We start from the raw sequence: 23,116 nt of genomic DNA, 5'->3' as shown, positions 1-23,116 counted from the left end.
TTAATTTTTTATGCATTTTTTTCTTGTGATGTTTGCAATGGATTTTGGTTGATATGCTACCCAGAGGTGTCCCAGAAAGATTTGGGGGCAAGGGACAGAGCGGTGGTGGCCATGGTATCATACTCTGAAAAACAATAGGCACGCACTGTTCAAGACAGAAATGACTGAAGTTCTATGATGTTTTTAGGACGATTCAGAAAAATTCTTGAATGAATAAACAACTAAATAAATAACTGAAATTTTACTTGGACATCTTGTTATTTTTGCAATGAGTTGTGAAATAAATATAAACAGATCCAATAATTTCGAAAATTACACTTTTCAAATAGTTCTAGAATTGTGTTGGTCAGCAAATTTTTGAAGCCAGTTGGTGGCACCCAAAAATACCATCCATCCACACCTTTCAGAAACTTTGCTGAAGCTCTTCTGCTAAGATGTCATAATTCATAAATGTCCCTCAAACATGATAGAGAAATCTGACTCACTGCTATCACTGACAGAAGCCACCAACACTGCAAACTAATCTCAGTTATTTTTGTTGCTGAAGTCTCTGAGAGTCTGTTTGAAAATGTTCAAATGCCTCGTGCTATTTGCGGGATTGATCCTCCTCCTCCTCCTTCTCCTCCTCTTCCTTCATGCTCCTCTATAGTCACCTGACCAAACGCCATGCAAATCACTCTGTTGCTGCAGCCCCATTGGCCGCTTGTGGCTCATTTAACCACTGTCAGTGCGCATCACATGGCCGCCGCTTTAACCAACTTCTCCAACTCCAACAGGGAAAGTGGCTCGAACGCGCATTCTGTCACATTTGGATGAGAAGCGACCCGAAGGCTGAGTGAAATACTGCGTGGAGAATATTTTTTTATAAATATATTTATGCCTTCTCGGATTAATTTTCATCTCCAATTTGTTTCATTAAGGGGTGAGAATAATAATTTTCTGACTCGGTCATCCTCGGCGCATCCCGTGTCAACTTGTGCGCGCCTGATCTGATCTTCAAACAGACTTTTGTTTTGTTTTTTTCTCTGTTGGTGGTGAAGTTTAAAACCAGGGTGAATGTATAGCATGATGATGGAGACTGACCTTCATTCCCCCGGCCCCCAAACGAACACGAGCACGGGGCCAACGGGGCCGAACAGCGGCTCCAAAGCGAGCCAGGAGCGCGTGAAGAGACCCATGAACGCGTTCATGGTGTGGTCCCGGGGCCAGCGGAGGAAGATGGCACAGGAGAACCCCAAGATGCACAATTCGGAGATCAGCAAGCGCTTGGGTGCCGAGTGGAAGGTGATGTCCGAGGCGGAGAAGCGTCCCTTCATCGACGAGGCGAAGCGGCTGCGAGCCATGCACATGAAGGAGCATCCGGATTACAAGTACCGGCCGCGGCGAAAGACGAAGACGCTGCTGAAGAAGGACAAATACTCACTGGCCGGCGGACTGCTTTCCGGGTCCAGCGGCGGCGGCAGTGTCGGGCTAAGCGTCGGCATGAGCTCATCCGGGGTCGGACAGAGGTTAGAGAGCCCCGGGGGTCACGGAGGCTCTGCCGGCTCCGGCTACGCGCACATGAACGGCTGGGCGAACGGCGCGTACTCGGGGCAGGTGGCCGCAGCCGCCGCGGCCGCTGCGATGATGCAGGAGGCGCAGCTCGCCTACAGCCAGCACCCCGGCAGCGGGGCACACCACCACCACCACTCGCACCACCACCACTCCCACAACCCGCAGCCCATGCACCGCTACGACATGACGGCCCTGCAGTACAGCCCCATCTCGAACTCTCAGAGCTACATGAACGCCTCGCCGTCCAGCTACGGCGGGATCACCTACACGCAGCACCAGGGCTCCGGCGTCTCCTCCTCGGCTGCCATGGGAACGCTGGGGTCGTTAGTGAAGTCGGAACCGAGCGTGAGTCCACCTGTCAGCGGCACGCACTCTCGGGGTCCCTGCCCTGGAGACTTGAGGGAGATGATAAGCATGTATTTACCGACCGGGGAGCCGGGGGACCCGTCCATGCAGAGCAGACTGCACGCCTTGCCGCAGCATTACCAGAGCGCCGCGGCTGGAGTGAACGGGACGGTCCCTCTGACGCACATTTAGAACTGACAGAAAAAACCTGCAAACTGCGACTGAACACATAACCAAATATTTACCTCTTTTCTAAAAATAACCCCGCTCCCCAGAGCTCCATGCATTTTGTACAGAATGTTTATGATATTGTAAATGAATGAGTAAATAATATTTCATCTCGGCTGTTCTCCCAAGCGGAAATATATAACGAATAAGACGCTGAGAAATTAGTTATTGTGTTACCATCTGTTTCCTCATCACTTCACACTCTTATTTAAAGGGGGGAGGGAGAGGGGGGGGGGCGCCAGGTTCACGTGCATGGGGGGCAGGGGGGCTGTTAGAAAAGGGTTATTCGTTATTTGCTTCAGCTCTCACGTTATTATTATTATTATTATTTTCTTTTCAATTAAGCCATTGTAAGTTATTTAAAAGTGAGAAAACATGTCAAAGTCATGAGAAAGTGCTTTAAAAGATATGGAGAGGAACTCAACATTCCTGAAATATTTGTGTTCATTTGCAGAAGCCTGTGTCTTAATTCCTCGGAGCTCATCTCTTTTTATTGTAACATTCTAATTAATGTAAATTGTGAATAATTTTAATATTTCCCACAGAAAGACGGGCAACCCGCTGTTGTAATCTAAGCGCTTTTCTGCAGGTGAAAAGCCCCTGATATTCCAATGAAGAAGAATTGAATAAATTTCACAAGATGTTGCTTTGATTCCTAAAAGGGCGGTCTTAGATTGATTTTTTTTTTTGTCCCCCCCACGTTTTCTGACAAAATAACATATTCCCGTTGAGTGAGGTAAAATTATTTCTCTTCACGTTGCTTCCCTTGAGACTATTTATTTCTGCGAGTTATTCTTTTAAACGAGAAGTTTTTTTGTTTTTGTTTGATCACTTTGAGGTTCAGTTTGATCCAAAATGTTTCATTAGAAAAAAAAAAAAAAAGACATTCCCATTCTTCTATTTCACAAAATTTGCAGGTATGTTTAGATTATAATCTATTATATTTTCATAGATTAAGATATATATTTTACCATAAACTGAGACTAATACTATTGTTCTCTTGAAATTGTGCGTGCTGATTTATGAAATAATTTCAAACAGAATGCAAGAAGGCCTTTGATAACCACCTGTTAATTTCCCTAACGTTTCACGTTGGGGTTGGGGAGGTTGTTACTATATTTTTGTATTATTAACTTGTACTTTGATTATTTTTCGTTGCCCCCACTTAAAAGTCAAACAATTTGAGTCTATTATTCCAGTTTCATTATCATAAATTCTCCCTTAAATCAAGAGGATTTCTTTTTCCCCTCAGGAATTGCAGATTTGTTCCATCCTTTCCTTTTATTTTGTCAGTGCCGGTTTTGAAACGTGCTCTTCGAAATATTTGAAAACATGTCGAAAATTTGTTTTCAAATTATTAGCTTTTGGGAAACTATTCGGGTCATTCATCTGGAAATCAGGCAGGCAGAAAATCTGAGATTCCCGGTGAAATTGATGCCTTGAGTGGCATCCTCCCCTCCCCAACACTCCCCCGATGTTTTTTTTTAATTTAAATTCAGTTTGGAGAGTTATTTTTCTAGTCATTTCATTTTAAGCCACATTGCAATTTACTGCCACAAATATTTTATGTTGATTTGCACTTTTTTCATATAAGTCATAATTGTGAGAATTGTCTGTAAACAAGGCCGATGCGTAATTTCTATTCACTTATTGCTTACAAGCAACAGCACAGTCCACCGTACAGGAACGTCTTCAAATAGGTTAAAAACTGATATTTTTATTGTTTTATTATTAACAAAAAAAATACATGATTTCTTTCATCTTTATTGCATCCTGTGATATTCAGATGTTGTAATCCGTTTAGAGAGTTTTCTCTGCGTTCTCCCTCTTGACACTTGATAGCCTTAAGTCGGTAAAGTAGAGGAAAGTAAAGTGCTTAAGGCGCAGCAATCATGTAACCAAAACAAGAAACGTGGGAGTCAGTGGAAATAACACTCCCATGCACATGTTCCAGATTTTTAAAACTTGTCGACGTAAAAAGTTTCACGCCGACAAAGATGCTCCTCTTTGCGCATGGTGAAGGAAAACTACAAATGTTGTTGAATCAACCAAATATATATGTATATATAAGAGTGTGAAAAATGTCATTTTGAAGTTTCAGTCCTCTTAAAAGTAATTTAAGAACGACAACTCGAGATGACTTCATTTCCGACAGCATGCTCGGTTTTTGATTGCCATATGTCTCGTTTCATGACAGCGACTAATATCCATGCACACGCAAGTACTGGTGCGTGTGGGGGGAATTTATGCCCACTTATGAATTTTAAAAATCAATTCTCAAATACATAGTTAAAGAGCCTATTTCACACTGATGAAGACTCGCGTCGCGCGTCGATTAAACCTGTTAGGCCTCACAGTAAAGCGTGTCAAGCGTCTGGATGCGCGTTAATCTGCTGGAGTAAATCTAAGAGGAACAATGGAGACCTTAAATTCCAAAGCGCAACAAATAAAAAGTGCATCTCCGGATGGATCGCTGCGCACCGCGGGGCGGAGGAGGACCTTCGCCTCCGTTTCCTCTCTTATCTGCTGATGTGACGAGATGCGGATTAGACCCTGAAAGCTCCGGGAGGCGGAGCCCGTCACGGCGCATCGCCAGGTTAAAAGAGGCGCGTTCTGGCAAATTTAACCCGCATAAATTACACCTTGAGGTGCAAAGAGGGCTGAGCGCAGGGCGCAACGTATATACGTGGGGGATTCAATTCGTGGCAGAACCGGTTTCCCGCTTGCGCGTGCTCGCGAGTCCGTGCGCGTGCACGTCCGTGAGCATGCTTTCAGCTGGCCGGCCAATAAATCTCTCCTCTGCGCGTTGCTCTTATCTTGTAGCCACCGATATATTCCGCGCTATGAGGCCATCAGCAGCGGCGCACAATCGGTTGTTCGCAAAGCCCCGATCCCTTGCACTCCCTGTCCTAAATGGGGATAATTAGCGTCACTTTATCACGCCTCTGCATATTTTCTCCGCGTCTCCCCCCTCTTTTCCAAAAAAAAAAAGAAAAAAAAGAAAGAAAAAAATTACCAGGCAGCCTGCTCTCTGTCATAGAAGATTATGGAGACAGATTGCACAGAGCGAATGTGCCGGGCGAGATTAGCGCGGAATAGAGAAAGCAGCTGGGCCAATGGATTCCTCGGAAGGGCCTTATCGTGCTATTACACGTTGACATGTTTAACAATCTTGCTGCCTCTTAATCCTGTAGTGCTTGCTCTATCTACCCACTGCCACCGCGCTGCACGCCGGCGCGCAGACCTAATGCACCGAGACGCAACACAAATACGGTGAAAGTTAAGAAAAAAAATTGCCTTATTTTCCAACTTTGCCCGACTGCATACACTGAGTGCTGTTTCATTCTCAACCCTTCTACCCCCCCGCCCCCCATTTTTTATGATTTCTTTGGTGTTGCAATTGAGTCGTTACATAAGTTTAAAAAAAAAAAACTGAGGTGACACTTTTCTGTTTTATGAGTTATCCCAAATCACTGTTTGATAATAACACCGAATTTAATTAAGCAAGTTGTGAATGCGCAATTTTGGTGATCAAAACAAGTGTCAGGAACTAGCTGCCTGTCTTTGAGGTTTACTGAGTTCTTCATTTTTACTGATAAAACAAGCTGTGCAATCCAGATATTTAATGTGAGTAAATTTTAACCCTTCAATTGGACTAGAAATTAACTAACTAAACTTTAATATGTACTCAACAAAAATTGTTAAATTCTCTCATTAATAGGATAATCTAGCTCATCTGGTTTTTCCTCTCCCAGTAAAAAGCATCAGGAAATAAAAATATGCTTAACATTAGTGATAAACTTTTTAAAGCCCATAGTGGTTCCAAGGAAACCTTTTCCTGACAACTACATTGAATGTGCTGCCCATTGGCAAAACTGCTCCAGTGTCAAAAAGTTCAGAAAGCATCAGAACAACTTTAAAACAAGAAGGGCAAACACAAAGACCCACAATTCAGGATAATTTACTGGCTTCAGTAAAGATTTATGCCATATTTATAACAAGGATGCTGAAGCATTTTCCCTCAGTCTAGCTTTTTTCCATCCAGCTCTGACAGAGGAAGCATTCGGACTGCAAGCAGTTTGGTCTCTTATGTTTGAGCCAAAATAAGGCTTTGAATATCTGTGAGGCGTGATGGATGCTAACGAAAGGACCTAAATGTTTGTCTTTCAACAGATAGCCACACATCTTCACATCTCATTAACACAAAGTTTGGCAACTGCTCAAATGGCAGCACAGTTGTTGCTAAAATCCTCTGTTATATGCATTAACTCTAAAATGTTATCGACAGTTTAGTTGCCCCGATATTTCTCATTTGTGCAGATCTAATGGAGTGCTCACTTTTCTGCACTTGCTCCCTGTGCTGAGATTAAACGCATACCTTGGATCATCATCCACATGCAGTCGTGTTGCAGTTAGCAGGATCCATCAGCTGTCTGTCTCCTTGGTCATTATTCTTGGTAGCTGTGGAGGACGATCTGGTTGTTTTGCACATCCTTGGACAGATTGTATAGTTGGGACTTCAAGATAAAATCTTTCCGTTCCAGTTTGCCATGCTCCTCTTCATAAACTGCTGTGTTTTTTGTCACTGAATTACTTGGAGACGCATTAGTGTTTCAGGTTGTTTTCTACAGAATACAGAATAAACTCCTTCAAGAACAAATGTGAAATAAAAATGCAGAATAAACCCAAATATTGGCACTTTGAGCACATTAGCCATGGATAACTGTACACAGCTATATGGGTTAAAGCCCAATATAATTTCGCCAAGTCTGTGCATTGACTGCAGAAGAAGTCATTTTATTGCAACAAAACTAGCTAAATAATCTTACCATGACATTTTGCATTATAGAGGGTGAACTTTGTTTCCTTGCTTGTTCAAAGTCTTTCAACACAAAAACTTTCTGAAGCCCTGATCTTAAGGCAGGCCTCCACGTTTTCTAAGCAGATAGTTATGAATCAATAAAACAACCCATGTCATCCTCTCATGCTTTCTGTTCTCTATTGGATTACAAAAATCCAGTCACTAATGTCATCAGAAAACCACATTGAAAATTTGAACTCTCAGATATAATTCTAATAATTGCAATGACTAATATTAAACGGCCTCCGAAATTTCTTTTAAGAGCGCACACACATTGATGACAGTCACATCTCGGGCGCACCGTGCCTCCCTCCCTGTCCCGTCCCCTCCTGCCAGGCGGTGCACCGGGGCCTGTGTGGGAGTGATTGTGGAGCACCACTGTTGGAATTTGGCAGCGTCCGTGGGTTGGAGAGTCGCCCCACGCTGAGTCCCATTCAGCGACCATGCATGCGCACTGTGAGGTTGGGAAGTTTCAGTCAGCCGTGTACAACTCAATGGTCCCCACAAAGGCGATTACAAGCCCCAGCGCATTCCTGTAGAGATGTGGGAGCGGCGCAGGTGCGAGGAGGGGTGGAGAATAGGGTCTGGTACAAGGGGGGGTAACCCGACAGAGCCGCGATGAAAACGGGACAGTGTTGGGACCACACAAAACCAGCCTCTTCTTGGGAACCGGGGTTGAGAAAGCATATGATAAGTGTGAGCAAGTTGTGAATTTAGGGGGATGGGGTGAAGCATATTGAAGGGCCTCGCTGTCCATTAGTGAAAGAGAGAGTGCCTGAGGTTCCAATCAGAGGACATAATTGGGTCATGAGTCCAAAACCTCCAGGCTTATATCCAGTCTGAACTTTTGCAAATGCCTCGAACCTTTTTCATCCTGCCAAAAGTTTGACACGTTGCTGTAAACCAACATCAGTTTTAAGAGGTCCAAATAAAAACCCCCGAAATGTTTTCTTTTGTTTGAGGGCTGTGGGGAATAATTTATGAAATCAAGAAGAAAAAAAATCACCATGTCTAAAAAAAACAGACGGTCTTTTTAATTTGTATTTCTGTACAAAAGTTAAAGTAAAAATCACATATTTCAGAAACATCAAATTCAAAAACAAATGTTTGCTCCAATACTTCCGGTAACAATGACTGAACCTTGAAGTGACACTCAACTGAGGAAAACATTCATGAGGAAATCTTATCAAGAAAGGAACATGTCCTTGAAATTCAAAGTAAAGAAAGCTTTCTTGACAATTAAAAATGGAATACTCTCCTAATTATTCCTGATCAATCAAATCATTAGCAATCAGTCTAATTTTCCATAAACAGATTCTTAATTTAACAAATGAGGCGCCAACCTTACCTATGAAGGATGATAGCTTTACTGTAAACATTTTTATAATTACACCAAATTCTTCTAAAATGTTCAAAAACATCATGATAACCTTTGTAACCTGTTTATTTGAGTCATTAAGACGTGTTATGATATCAGATCTTTTCATAATATTTCTCTAACTTTAAGCAGCTATACTCATGTGTGACATTAGTAATACTGTGGCATCAATGAACTGTATTAAACGCTCCTTTCTCCCCTGGACCAGCAACAATCCCAACAATCACAAAGTTGTCTTATACCTCAGGTTGACAGAATATAAAGACATCAGAATCTCCTTAAAACTCATTTGTTTGTTTTTTTTATCACCTTTTGCTGTTTTTGTTCATAAAGTTCCGCAGACAGATGATAAATAATCTACACATTTATGTAGATGTTTTGTTCGACGAAATCAAGGCCCATTTTAGTTAGTAAGTTAAACTTACATTTTTTATGATTCTGACTTACTTAAGCTGAAACTTTCAAATTTTCAGAGGTGCATTTGCTTTTCAATAACTATACATTTATTGATAAAAAAAAAAAAATGGCAGTGCAAGAAAAATCTTATTCCCAATGCAGAATTTTAAAAAAATGTGAATGTTTTTTTTTAAAGCAGTTCAACACAAAGATTAAAGTTTCAAGGTGCTTCTGGAAACTTAAATGAAATATATTGTGATGTGGTCCAAATTTCATAACCCCAGTAAACCTGAATCACAGCTTGAGTTTTTAATATTCTCTTGGGGGCTCATGCCGCCCTGAACAGATTCCACCCTGAGTATTTGCCCATGTCGCCCATATCAGAAACCGCCTTGCCAAACATTCATGCTTCTCTCCCTTCTGAATTAATCTTCAATTAGTAGCTAGTTTGTTTTGTTTATTTGTTTTATTGTTGGAATATTTCCAAAAATTACTAAATTCTGAAAAAGTTTAGCATGTTTTGTCACAATTCCCTGTTTTCAGATGAAAATAAAGTTTTGCAAATCAAAGTGTCGGAGTCTGGAGGAAGAGTGGGGAAGCATAAAATCCACGTTGCTTGTAGTACAGTGTTAAGTTTCCACAGTCAGTGATAGTTTGGGTGCAATCTCATCTGCTAGTGTTGGACTGCCAGTCCACAAGCAGCACAGCCAACAAGCAGAACATATTCAAGCACTTGATGTTTCCTTCGGCTGATAAGTTTTGTGGAGATGCTGATTTCAGTTTCCAGCAGGACTTTTCTCTTGGAAAGTGATTCATCTACGTTTGCTATCAACTTGTACCAGTACCGCTGTAGAGCCTCTATGCCACAGGTGTCAAACTCCAGTCCTTAAGGGCCACTGCCCCGCAACTTTTAGATGTCCCTCTGCTGCACCACACCTGAATAGAATAATTAGGCAATTAGCAAGGCTCTGGAGAATTTATCTACACAAAAAGGAGGTAATAATTAAGCCATTTCATTCCAGTGTTTTGCATTTGTGGCACATCTAAAAACTGCAGGACAGCGGCCCTTGAGGACTGGAGTTTGACGCCCCTGCTCTATGCCATCCTATGTTGATGCAGTGATTCATGCAAAAGGAGCCCCAGCCAAGTCTGGAGACCACAGAAATAAACAAGTTTTTCAGAAACTTGACATATCTGTTTAGAACAGGGGTGGGCACTCCTGGTCCTTGAGGGCCGGTGTCCAGCAACTCTTGGTTATCTCCCTGATCCAACACACCTGAATCCAATAGCTGAATCACCTCCTAAATGCAATCAAGTTCTCCAGAGTCCTGCTAATGACCTCATTATTTCACTCAGGTGTGTTGAAGTAGAGATACATCTAAAAGTTGCAGGAGTCCGGCCCTCGAGGACCTGGAGTGCCCACCCCTGGTTTAGAATATCTGTTTTTGTTGTTCTTATGTAATATTAGCATTTTCTGAGGTGGTGAATTTTGGGGGTTTCATTCTCTGTAAACCACAACAATCAAAATAACCAGAAATAAAGGCTAACACTTATTCACTTTATGTGTGATGAATCTCTTTAGTATGGGTTTCACTTTACAAAATAATGCACAGAAATATTTAACGTTTTCATGGTATTCTGACATTTTAAATGATCTTTTTAAATGATGTTTCTTTAACATGCAATCGTTAATGGTTCACTGTTCCGAGGTGTTTTTCATTTCTCTGTTGAGTGAACGATATACACCATTAGCATGAGTTAAGGTCTGGTCAGTAAGTTTAAGAGCAATGGATGCTGTGGAGCAATAATGCAGCTTAGAAACCCTCCCCAAAAAAGGAAACTTTAATGTGAAAAAGGCAATGAATCATGAAAACTTTCTGTAAGTCATCTGTCTGTCCCGCTCTCATATTTATCAGAAGAGTCTGAGAAGTGCAATAAGTCAAAATGTTCTGCTGTGTACACCGAGCTGCACTTCTTTGCCCCATCTCACAGTCGGGCTGTACCTTAGTGTTCTGCTGGTTCCAGCAGCAGCAGATGTGGAACTCGTTAACCCTGCACGTCTTGGCCTCCTTACCAGCCTCTCTGCCAAATGTACCGTTTCATGTTTTCTTCTAAATATTCAACTTCCATAAAGACAAGAGGTATGACCAAACCGGTGTGATATATGCAGCTTAGGATCACCTCTAGTGTGCTTCCACTAATTTGAATGACACCCACAACGGAGCCAGTCTGGGTGAATGATTTATTTATTTTAGATCAAAGTGCTTTAATGAAAGAGGCGATAAAGCAGGGCACGATTAAAAGTCAACCTTCTCCACCGCAAACTTCACATTTGGCTGCAGAGTTGCAGTTCCATGTTCTGAAGTCTTGTGGCTTTACAAATGATACAATCTCAACAGAAAGTGTCTTCATTGCCATGCAGGACATTTCTGATTTTCTTCCTGACCTTCACTACGATTCATTGAAAGCTCCTTTGTCGTCGTTTTGCATTTGGATTGTGATTTCATGTATTTTCCAGGTTGCCAGAAGTCGCTCAATGTTCGTTCATAATGAAGCCCCCCTCCAATAGAACAAAAACTTTAATCTTGCTAAATTCAGTTATATCTTATTTCTGGTTATGGTTAGATCTTACTTATAGTTTCAAAATATTTTCAATTTCGTCATCCACGCCTCTTGAGCCTTTACATATGTGATGACGCTACAACCACAAACATCTGTATGTTTTGACACAATTGTTGCAAATGTTCTTGATGTAGTTTAATGTGACTCAAATAAAAATACATCCAGATTAGAATGATGCATGACCTGTCATCTTAGTGAAATAATAAAAATTTAATCAACTATACAAGAACAGAAGGGGCTTAATTGTCACAGAGCAGCTGCTGCTCTTGTTGAGTGCAAGAGCATCACTTCAAAGTTAGAAAACATTAAAGACAAACTTAGCGATAAAATTTTTTTACAAGTTACCAATTTAAAGACCCAGTTCTTCAAAATCTTGAAGATCCATGTCTGCACAAAAGAAAAAACACAGAAAAAATAGGTCATAACAATGTTGTTCCTAAAAAGACTTATTTTTCGAACTTTTGGGACTTCAGCCTGAATTGTTTTCAATTGGATCTGCACTCAAGCTCAACACATGGCAAGGGGTTAAGATTTTCTTGGAAATTTGTGCTGTTTTCATTCATTTTTTGGCATCACATGCCTTGCCATCTTTAATTAGGAGCTTGGCTCTGCCAAGAATACTGCGATGAGCGCTGCAATTTTCCCACTTCTTATAGGCACACCTTCATAATGATGCATCATAGAAAACCATTTATAGACCGAGTCTTCAAGCTTAAAATAACAATCTGTGTTTTTTTGATTGGCATGTTTACAACTACTTGACATATTTTATTAGGCGCAGTGTAAAGTGTCAGGCAAACCGAACAGTTTTATAATTGTTGAAGCAAAAAGCTGTACTTTAATCCCAACCACAGTGCCCTATAAAATAATCTAGCTGTTCTAACGTTTTTAACATTTTGTCTACAAACCAACATAAAGTAGAAGAAATGTAAGAAAAAAGAGTTCCACAAGGTGATGTAAATTTCCTGTTGCTTCCACTTTATAGTTTTTGTTTGCAAACCTGGGCAGGTCTTTTACGTAAAACATCGATAAAATATTTTAGAAATTGTGGTCGCAATGTGACAAAGTGCAAAAAAGCTTAAGAGGCCTGAATATGAATGTTGTTGCCAGGCACAATAGAGTAAATGACATGCATCCAGGTATAATTAATGCGGGTAAGCCCCTCTTCAGCACTGTGCAATATTGCACACAGAATTACAGCTCTAGTTTGTCATTTGCAGGAGATTTCTGTTCTTCTCTGTAAATTCAGTTTTCAGGACAATTTTTGACTTTGTCCATTCAGCTAAAATTTGCCCAACTGAGCAAAGGTAAAGACATTGAGGCACTTTTATATGTCACTCAGGTTTTGTGCTTTGGAATGAGCATCCAAAATGGTGGGAGGTGAGCGAGGAAAGTTACCAAATTTCCTCACTCACTGGTAGACTGATCCTGAGAACGACTTATTTTTCCTCTCCAACGAGCAGAAAGAAATGTGGTGGTGTTTTTTTTGTCCCAAATACAAATGAAGGAACAAACTGTCTTCATTTGGACAACAATCCTTTTGATTGTTTTGAATCTTGGTTTAGCTGATTTCTGAGGTTTTTGCTCCATTTCATGTGATTTTTAAAGTTTACAATGTTTTAACTTTTAATTATTTTTTTTATTAATTACATGTCTTGTACATTACTGAGCTTGTTTGCTAGATCTCTGGTCGTATAAGCTACTAATTTAGGATTTATGGACCATTTGTGGACTACAGATTTTCTTGCTTCTCATATTGCATTCAGATTCCATCCGTATTTCCTTTTAATTAGCAGAAAGAAAGGTGACTTAAAAACTTGAGATCTTTTTCTCTTTGAAAACTAATCCTATTAGAAAATATCTTATCTCTTTAAAATCCTAGCTGAGAGTGAATGGCATATAATAGACCGCAAGTAAACATTATGTCCTTGCAGAAAAAATACCAGACAGAAAACGTTAATTGACTTGGAGGTGATGTCTGGATTGTTGTTAACAAGTTCATTTCAACTTCATGACTCCTCCTCCTGTGCCTTTTCTTCAGTAGGTAAACCTGAAAAAGGTTGTGAATGGCCAAAATTCACTGACCTTAGCTGTTTAACCTAGTAAAAGAAAAAAAAAACACTCAAAGTACTGAACATGTAAAGGCTCTCTGTGTAAGGAAGGAATCGCAATACAAATCCATCTAGGATTTTGTTTTGTATCTTGTTGATGAAACGACAGATGTGTTCATCAATACTAGAAAAAAGTGCGCTGGTTTGATGAATCTTACCTACCTTTGAATAAAGACAAGTCTAGTAGCTTCTCTTCTCTGGGAAATGCACGACTCACCACCCAGCAGGTGTGCTGTTTTGGGCAGCAATAGAACAGGAATCCTTGAATCCCAGCATTCTTGTTTCCTGACACAAGTCATATCGTTCGTGGCCAAAAGCGCAAATTCTTCATCGAAATATTTCAGCAACATACTACACCCTGCTCCTTGGATAATTTTTTTTAACTATGAACATTTTATTGTTCACTCCTTTTAATGCAAATAAGGCCTCGATAAGTTAAATTAACTGCAGACCAATCATCCTCTCTTTAGCAGTGCCTGACTTGTCACATAAACACGTTTCTGATATGCTGCAGCACAGGATAGATACTTAAATACCTGCATATGAGTTTAAGATACAAGGCATTCAAATTTTAAACATTTCACATTTAAATATGTTATTACCAAATCATTTAAATGCCATCTCTCGCTAACTTGTTAAATCTTTGACTCGTATACAGACAGATGAGCCCATCAGATGCTGGGAAGGATTTCTTTTCCTCTGTGTCAGGTGATAACTCTCAAAGCAGTGGTGAGGGGTTAATGAGGGGTCAAAGAGTTCAGATAAGAAATAGCCGTTCTGCGGCACCTTCTGCAACCTGCAGCCCGCCGATAGCCGCTTGAAGTAGCTGACCTCTGAACTCCGCCGGGTTGAGTGATCAACAACCCGGGGTTATTTAGATAAGTCCAACAGAAACAAGTGAAGGATTTGTATGTCACTGCGAAATGTCGAAGAGGCGCTGATAAATTGTTCTTAATGATCGCAACCGTGTGCTATTAGTTTCCAACGCCGTTAAATTGATGCCAGATATCAAGCTGTTTTAAAATGGGATTAACTGGAGTATTTCTGATTGAACCGATAAATTAATAAATCAGCTTAGAAACAACATCGTCAGAGAGTAAATGACTCTTAATGTGTGATTCTCATACTGTTTGCCCTCCTTCCTCTTTCTGTTTTTGTCTCTTCCAGCAAAGTGACTGTCACCAGTGGACGTGGATCACCCAGTGGAAACCGTAATTTACTGATAGCACCCTGTCTCCTCGCTCAGCTGGCAGGCCATCATTACATCAAGCACTGGAAGAAAGGTGCTGTGAGAAATGGAAAGAGGACCTTCAAAGAAATGTCAGAGACAATCACATCCTTAAATTTACTCTTTACACTCTGATTGCCAATCTTATAAACTCTTGAATGACACAATGACATTCCACTGATTGCCCAATATTTTGTGTAAAAGTGATTTCGGCACATCTGGACCGCAACACAAACGGTGCCTTGCAGAAGTATTCATACCGCCTGCATAGACATGAGGTAGATGTGAAAGGATGCTCGGAAATTTTGAAAAATGTGTAGTGCATTTGTACATTTCTTAGCCACACATATTCAATAAAATATGAATATGTGTCATTTACTTAAGTCACCAATTTAAGTAAATGATTTTACATCTATGTGTTGTAATCTTTGTAAGAAATGCAGCTGATCTGTGAAAGTCTTGGGAGTTTGCCAGAGAACATTGTTAAAGAAAAAACATGACAACATAAAAACACACCAGCCGGGTCAGGTATAAAGTTATTGAGAAGTTTGAAAACACTTTGTATTGTGAACTTCTCATGAAATTCTTTTTGATCCATCAATCAGAAATGGTCTGAGCATGACACTGCTGGAGCTAAATACACTCAAATACTGGAAGAAAACCTGTCGGAGTAAAATGGTTTTCTTCTAGCAACCATCCACCTGAGGCTTTATTGGGACAGATTAGATCAAAGTACATTCATATGCCTCGTTTAGGTGTAGTCAAAGCCCACACATAAATCCCAACGAGAATGTGCGGCAAAATTGAAAGCTGATGTTCAGAGATGCTTGATGTTGCACATCAGTAGAGACTTATCTCCAAAGGACTTGAAGCAATTACAGCAACAGGTGCTTCTCCAAAGTATTAACTCTGAATGTGTAGGTACGCTGTGCTTTTTAGACTTTGATTTGTTTGAAAAAAATGGAAAGAAATGTGTTTATTTACCTGCACTTGGCAATTATGTACTCGCTTGTGTTGACCTATCAGATAAGTCTGATTAAATGAATGGAGAATTTCTAGTTGTAATATAAAGGCATTCATGGGGTGTGAATACTTTTGTGAGGCACTGTGCACACAAGAACTGGGTTGCATACTACAGCTCTCCTTTTCTTGTCCCATTTGCAGAAAACCTCACAATCTTAGCCTTTAGCTGGCATGTTTACCAAGAATCCGCTGCATTTTTCATTTATCAAAAATTGTCACCAACTTTTTACAACTGTTCCTATTTACTGTATAACCAGAGAACGGTCACCTTACACAGAGTTAGTGTCTGTTAAAGGGAATCAGTCAAAACTATGCCGCCTGTTTTCTGTTTGGCCATGGCCCTCAGTCACTGTGGTAAATAGGAGCAATTTTAATTTGAAAACAAACCTCTGGCAGATTCTTTTTATGCAGACACAAGAAAGGAAATAGTGCTTAGTTATGTTCTAATTAACATCTTTCTGGTGTGTGTGTGATTGTGCATGTCATATGTTATTGTTTAGGTTCAGAGCCAATGGTTTGTTTTACAGCTGATAATGTGATTTTGGTTGGTTTTAGAAGTAAAAAAAAAGAAGAAGAAGAGAAGAGAAAGAGATGCAAATTAAATAAACTGTAAATGTTCTTCCTTGTGTAAAGATAATGATGCACAAAAAAATAATAATAAAAAAATGTATTTTATAATTCACAAGTAAATTAACTCCTCAAAATAAAAAATGCAGAAAAAGTTTCAGCATTAAAAACATGTATTAATTCCAAGGCCTAAATGTGCCCTCAATTATTTTACCATTGCCCCTTAAGTAATTGATTTTGGGCAGAGAAAAACACGAGGTGGAGGGGTGATCTTTGTTGTTATCGAGAAAGAAAGAAAAAACTACAAAACCAATAAATGGAAAAATAACTGACGTCGTAATTCCTGCGAGTGCTGTAACCTTGCTTTATTGATTTGCTTTTTTTTTTTCCTTTTTTCATTAAAGACAGTTGAGTTACAGCCTCAAAGTTGCACCCAGAATAGCATAAGTCACAATAATTTGTCTACTTTTGATTATTTCTTTTTATTATTATTATTATTCTCTCACTGACGCCACGGTAAGGCGAACAGTGAACGGACAACAACAAAAACATGCACAGAGACAAGATAATGAGCTTCTCAGGTGACTACATGCAGTGATTACCAGGTTTCTGGTGTTACCACAAAAACCTGCGCTCTGTCTCTGCACACACACACACCCCCCCACACACACACACACGCATGCACACTCTTGAGAGATCCTTGGTTATCACACCCTTCCAGATTGTTACCAACTACTTATGGAAAACACACACACACACACACATCAAGATGTGGCCACTCTTGCCAATATGAGCGCGGCGTTAAGAACAGTTGTTGTTTCGTGCGTGTGTGTGCGTGGGTTTTTTTTTTTTTTTTTTTTAGTATCTCTAAATTCCTAGCGTTGCTAAGGTGCTTTGGGAGGGGGATTAACAGACGCTGGCGCCGATGAGCAAAAGCCTCGCAGATTTCCGACCGGCAGGAAAAGAGACAAAGAAAGACGGGAAAGACGGAGGGAAGAGCTGAGCAGCAGCGGGTGAGACAACAGGGAGGCGGCAGGAGCAGCTTGTGTAAACACGGTGACTTAAGAGACGCGAAGAGGAGGGTAAGGCGACAGAACAGGTGTACGAAACGGATGGTTTGAACTTTTAAGCAGACCTGTGGGGAAACTGCATTTGTTTTTGTTTTTTTACATTGTGTTCTCTCCATCTCCTCGCCGTCTTCCTCTCTATTACTTCCCATCTCTTCATTCCCAACCCCAAGGGCAATAATTTCAGATCGAGACGCTTTTGTGTCCCTGTGTTTTTTTTTTTTTTTCTTCAAACTTCAAACACTGTCAGCATTCAGGTCACGCTGCTGCGCCCCGAGCATCGGTGACTGCGCTGTCTCAGGTGAACATCTCTCCTTTATGACTCTCCGCTTCCCTTTCTACTGATATCAAGAGTCTGCACACCGTTGAAAAAAAACAAAAAAAGGTTTCCTGTATTATTCAACTGGAAAACAAGCAAATCTGTTGGAGGGAAAAAATCTGCAATAATCTGGTCCACATGCACAGTCTGGACTGAATAAATCATGCCTTTAAAGCAGAATTTCATTACCTTCCAACATTTTGTGTGTTTTTTTTTTGTTTTTGTTTTCTTTTTTTGGGAGGGTGTGGGGGGGGTTCAGATCTAACATCTGTCAACGTTAATTTGATCAACTTAAAACAAAAGTTCAGCTGCGCTTGTAAAATTGCTTCGGCTGAATCCACAGCTTGAGGAGAAGCTACACATTATTAAAAATGATCTTGTGGAGGTATGAATGAAGAAGAAAGGCGCAAAATAAACAAAAACACTTCACAGCTAAAACTAGACTTTTCTCCAAAAATGTGCACTGACAAGATGAAAATTGGTAAGTGAGGCCGCCAAGAGAATGACAGCACCTCAAGAAGTTTCAGGAGTTTCAGGAGTTCGTGGTTAGTACCGGCTGTGATCTGCATGTGATGGCAGTCTGCTGTTTTCTCACGATTAGGACAGAATGACGGAAGCAATTTCTTCCAAATGAAACATTAATACCAGGCTAAAACATCCCATGTGTTAAGATGGTTTTGCCATGAAGTTTTAGAGCGACCAAGGCGGAGTCCGGGCCACGGACTGAATATTATAGAACTGTATGATATCCTGTAGGAGGCTTTGGACAAGAGATGGTGTCACAATCTGATAAATTTGAAGTGAATTACATTGTATGGATGAACTGCACACAGATAGATGTTTGAAAGTCTTTTCTGTGTTCACTATGGTAATTTTCCTCTTACAGCTGATGAAAACACAACATTTAAAACGAGGATATCACATCAGACCAATAGAAAAGGCAGTATGTTTAGAAACAGAAATGTGGGTTTGGTAAGTCTGAAACCTCCTTGAAGGTTGTTATTATCAAAAGGTGCGTTCATTCTGACAAAGGAGACTCATTGGGACGTATATTGTAATTTATTGAATATGACTGTATTAAAAGTGACATTTTCTTTAACCAAAGTAGGTGCAGCTTTAGGGGCAGGGTGGTCTAGATGCTTGTTTTTCTTTAATCCACTCCCCAGACTCGGCTTCTCAGGTAAAGTGTAACTGGACGCCGCCTGTTTGTGGAGTACAAGGCACTTGACCAAGGGCCAGCACTGCTCCTCCTTCATCTCCCATCCCCTCCCTCCCCGATCCTTCCCCTAACGGGATCAGTTTACCAGCCCCCCAGACACCCACACCTCCACTCCTTCCCGATCCCTCACTGAAAGGTAATGTATTTTGCAGCCACATCACCGTCGGAGGAAGTCAAAAAAGCATGCGTCTGTATATTTGTACACCGTCCAGACAGGTGTTTGAGACCTTGTCTGGACCTCGGCAGCTGGGCTCCTGTAACCGTGCCCATCTCTCTGCGAGGGGTTGGCTAGAGTGACTGAGTTGGCCGAGGTGCGGCGGCGGCTGTCTTTCAACCACTGATCCCTGAGAACTACTCATCTGATCAGCCTGGATCTGCGCTTCGCGGCTGCCGGGGTCACACAACCCAACCCCGGGGTCAAGCAGCTAATTACAGATCCCTGTGTCCTCCGTCTCTGTCACCGCTGGGAAAATGGCGAAGGTGGGGAAAGAAGAGGCCTGAGAGGAGAGGGGATAAAAGGAGAAAATATCGACTTAGACATCAAAAGGTCAACACTGAGGGTAAACCAAGCTGTACATTTCTTCCTCTTGAGGAATAAAATAAAAACAGACTGAGGGTCTGGAGCAGAATCTACATACTGGATATGGATTTGTTTTTCAGCCTTTATTCGTCTTTACTCTTTAAGACTTTCTAAATGAGCCCAAAATACGTTGCTTTCCAAAAGTATTCACACCTCTTGAAAAGTTTCACCATCTGTCACATTAAAACCACAAACTGGAAGCATTTTATCGGGATGTTGTGACAGAACAACACAAAGTCTTTCAGCAGTGGGCTTCTTCTTACTGTTAGTCCATAAAACACCAGCTATGCTCCACAACTAATCATTCTCTGTTTTGACAGATTCTTCCACTTGCTGCAGATGTTTCTCAGATTGACCTTCTTGCTTCCAGTCACCTGATGGTTCAGGCGGTCGACCGTGTACTGGTAGGTTTCCAGTTGGGGCTTTTCCCTTTTTATTTTCAGATGATGGATTGAGTAGTTCTGCATGAGATGTTCAAAGTGTGAGGTATTGTTTTACAACCTAACCCTGCTCTAAACCTCTGCACAATTGTATCCCTGACATGTCTGCTCTTCTCCTCGTCATCACGAGTCGGTTTTCTCTCTCGTGTTTCGAACCTCTGAGACCTTTTCCAAGCAACTGGATTCATATTGAGATTGAATAACATGCAGGTTTATACTGTTTAGTAATTTGGTTACTTCTGCAGACAGCTGGTTGCACTGAATTTTGTCTTATCAGAGCAGAAACCATCTTGAAATATTTTTGTCGGTGGGCCAGGACATCAACAATTACTTCCATTTCTTGTAATACTTTGTGTTGGTGTGGTGCACAAAATCTCAGAAAACTGAAAAGTTGTTTGTAACAAAATGTGAAAAAGCATCAAAAGATGTGAATACTTTTGCGAGGCTGCTGCCTAAAGTAACACAAACTCTCCTCTTTTGAGAATGTTGTTTTTTCTTTCTGTCATGAAAGACTTTTTTTTTCTTGTGACCTTTTTTTTATTTTTTTTTTATTTGCTGTCTCCACCAACTGAGCTGTGGGTTTTAAAAGATGCTGCACACCGGCAAACAAAGTGAGCTCACGTCCACACACACGCACGTATGTATAAAATGAAAAAAATAAATAAATAAATAAAATAAGCACAGGCCGGTATTACATTATATTAGACTGCAGGTTCATTAATCACAAATGCGAGGGCTTCTCAGCCAACGTAGGAAATTAATCAAAGAAGGGGACATTAATCACATGCATGAACAGCAGTAGTTACACCTGTGACAAAGCCATCTGATTTAAACGTGTTGCTCCAGCCTGTGTTAATGATGCCACCCAGGGCCAGGCAAGGCAACCTCTCCGCCATCACTGAAACAATAATGCGCTAACTATGAAGCAATTTTCTTAGGTGTATGCTGATGCACGTTGCTCATGGGTCAGTGGGTGTTGCAGCAATTACCAGGTGCAGCTTTTTTTCCCCTCACAGCTTGACCATTGCGTTTTTCACTAACTGTTGAAAATGTCTGTTGAAATTAGTCATACTTAATATTTTCCAACTGATTTGCCCCAACCCAAAGATTATTCATTCAAAGAAAAAAAGAAAAAAGTAGAAAGTTGGGAAAAAAAATACAAGATGGTGTAAGAGAGGCTTTACTGCAAAGTAAAAAAAGAACACAATACACATTTGTGGGAAAAAAATTGTTTGTATGAGGAAAAAAAAATGGGGAAAGCATCACCTGCGAGTGTGGTTACACTGCCCTCTTTTGAATGAACAGCAGTGTTTCTCAGGAATCCACTGCAGGGATGGAAATTGTAGGAAAATTACCCATTTTTTAAATTTCTAAATTAGAAAGTATAGAAGGCTTGAATTAGTAGTCTTAGTATGAACTGTAAAAATGAAGTATGGTGAAACATTAATTAACTGCAATTCCAATAGTCTGGAACTAATTCAATTAAAGGTTCTCACCTCTGAGGCTTTGCTATTTCTATCTGCAGCAGAATCAGGTTTTATTCCAGTTAGAGAAAAATAAAGAAAGAAGAAAGCAGCAGAAATGTGGTCACCCTTTGTCAGATTTCTTTTTGACATAAAGAGTAGGACAGTGACAAATTCATTAGACGCATTATACAACAACAGCTTAATGTTTCCAGAATATAAATCCCGTTATTCACATACAGATATATACATACAGAAAAAGCTGCTGTACTTCAACACATAATGCATTGTATTCCATAATTACTACCAACAGCAAAACACAATTATTTAATTTGTTTGTAGTGACACAATTTTTAAGCATTCAAGCTGTTAAATAATACCGTCCGTGATTGTTAGAGTAATGTCCTGTATTCTGGCTGATTGGAAAGAAAACAGGGGACAAAAAGGAGAAAAGTTTTAGATACCCAAACAAATCCAGAAATGCAACATTTCCTCACTTATTGATCTTGTAAGCATAACAAAATCATTAACTTTTGTCAAATCTTTTCTATGACCAATATCCAGTTCCCTTTGCATTTATTGGAGCACCATGTAAAGGTGTGTCCAAAAATCTGTAGAAATTAATTATTCTCTTATTGCAGTGACATAATCTCCACATTCTGCTTTTTCTTATTTGTTTTAATTCCAAAGTTACACATTAGCTTGTCGTCATTACCTGACGTATAAAGACCAAACTGGTTTTCTTAAATAGCATGTTCTCTTAATTTTCCATTTTTGAATCATGCCTAGGAATAATGGAACTCTGTATTACATGATTATGACATTTATTTATAAATTTTACATCACAAGGACAGATGAAGTTAAGGATTACAAGGTACGACTTTAAAAGCAGTCCAGAAAAAGTAAAATGCTTCACTTATATTTATTTTATAGAAATTATTTGGGGATCCACTATTTGGAAATCAATGTTCTAAAATAATGTTTAAAAATCTTTGAAATCTTAATTTAATCTTAATATTTTTACTATAATCAAGTTAGACAGAATTTCCTAAATTTCTAAGAGTCGGATTAAACTAATAGAATTAGAGAGGAATTGTTTGAAGGCATGTCTTTATTAAGGCTGCCAAGAAATATGGAAGACATCACAACACTTGATTATATAAAAATAGCAATGGGTATTTTATGCATATTGTCAGTGATCTTCACAGGAACAACTCAATCCATTAATAAATGGGATTAACAGTTATTTATGTTAAATGTTGCAACTGTGGTTAGGTGCAGCTGTATACAAGTTGCACTCAATTATAAAAACCATCCTCGGATCAATCTTTAAAAGTCCAGATCCTACTAAACTATGAAGCAGCTTGTGATATTAGCATTAGCTTATCTTGTTATCATTCCTCTGCTGAGGCTTTCAGGAGCATCTCATTGTGATCCATGTTTGGCTGTGCCTGCGCTCTGGTCCAACAGCACCGCTCATTGACCCCTGTGGCTTTGACAGGCAGCTCTGATAAACTCAGATCACTCGGAGGCAGAGAAACCAAAGACTCGGCCTGATTAGCAGGCGGCGGGAACACGAAAGATGATGAGAAGAAGGAGAAGAGAGAGAGAGAGAGAGAGAGGAAGAAACAAAGAAGAAGAAGAAAAAACAGGCTGAAGACTTGAAAATCAAAACGATGACAGCATTACCGAAGTTGACCCTTTGTTATTTATTT

General features: G+C 40.2%; 1 protein-coding gene across 1 annotated transcript; it reads left to right on the top strand.

The window, feature by feature from the left end:
* The first annotated feature begins 749 nt into the window (after positions 1-749).
* Positions 750-16,565, top strand: sox1a (SRY-box transcription factor 1a). The gene is made up of 2 exons (XM_055032191.1): positions 750-1,899; positions 14,663-16,565. Exons 1-2 carry the CDS (start codon positions 1,057-1,059, stop codon positions 14,708-14,710), a joined length of 891 nt encoding a protein of 296 aa, XP_054888166.1. The 5' UTR covers positions 750-1,056; the 3' UTR covers positions 14,711-16,565.
* Positions 16,566-23,116: the final 6,551 nt, after the last annotated feature.

This window comes from Poeciliopsis prolifica, unplaced genomic scaffold (assembly GCF_027474105.1).
Source record: "Poeciliopsis prolifica strain line A6 unplaced genomic scaffold, Auburn_PproV2 SCAFFOLD007, whole genome shotgun sequence".
Taxonomy (NCBI): Eukaryota; Metazoa; Chordata; class Actinopteri; order Cyprinodontiformes; family Poeciliidae; genus Poeciliopsis; species Poeciliopsis prolifica.
This window is presented reverse-complemented; position numbering and strand designations above follow the sequence as displayed.

Bases quoted from the DNA above. Each gene is read 5' to 3' on its own strand.
- sox1a (XM_055032191.1), top strand. From the start codon at position 1,057: ATGTATAGCATGATGATGGAGACTGACCTTCATTCCCCCGGCCCCCAA. The intron at 1,900-14,662 runs GTGAGTCCACCT...TGTCTCTTCCAG, and splicing joins TAGTGAAGTCGGAACCGAGC to CAAAGTGACTGTCACCAGTG.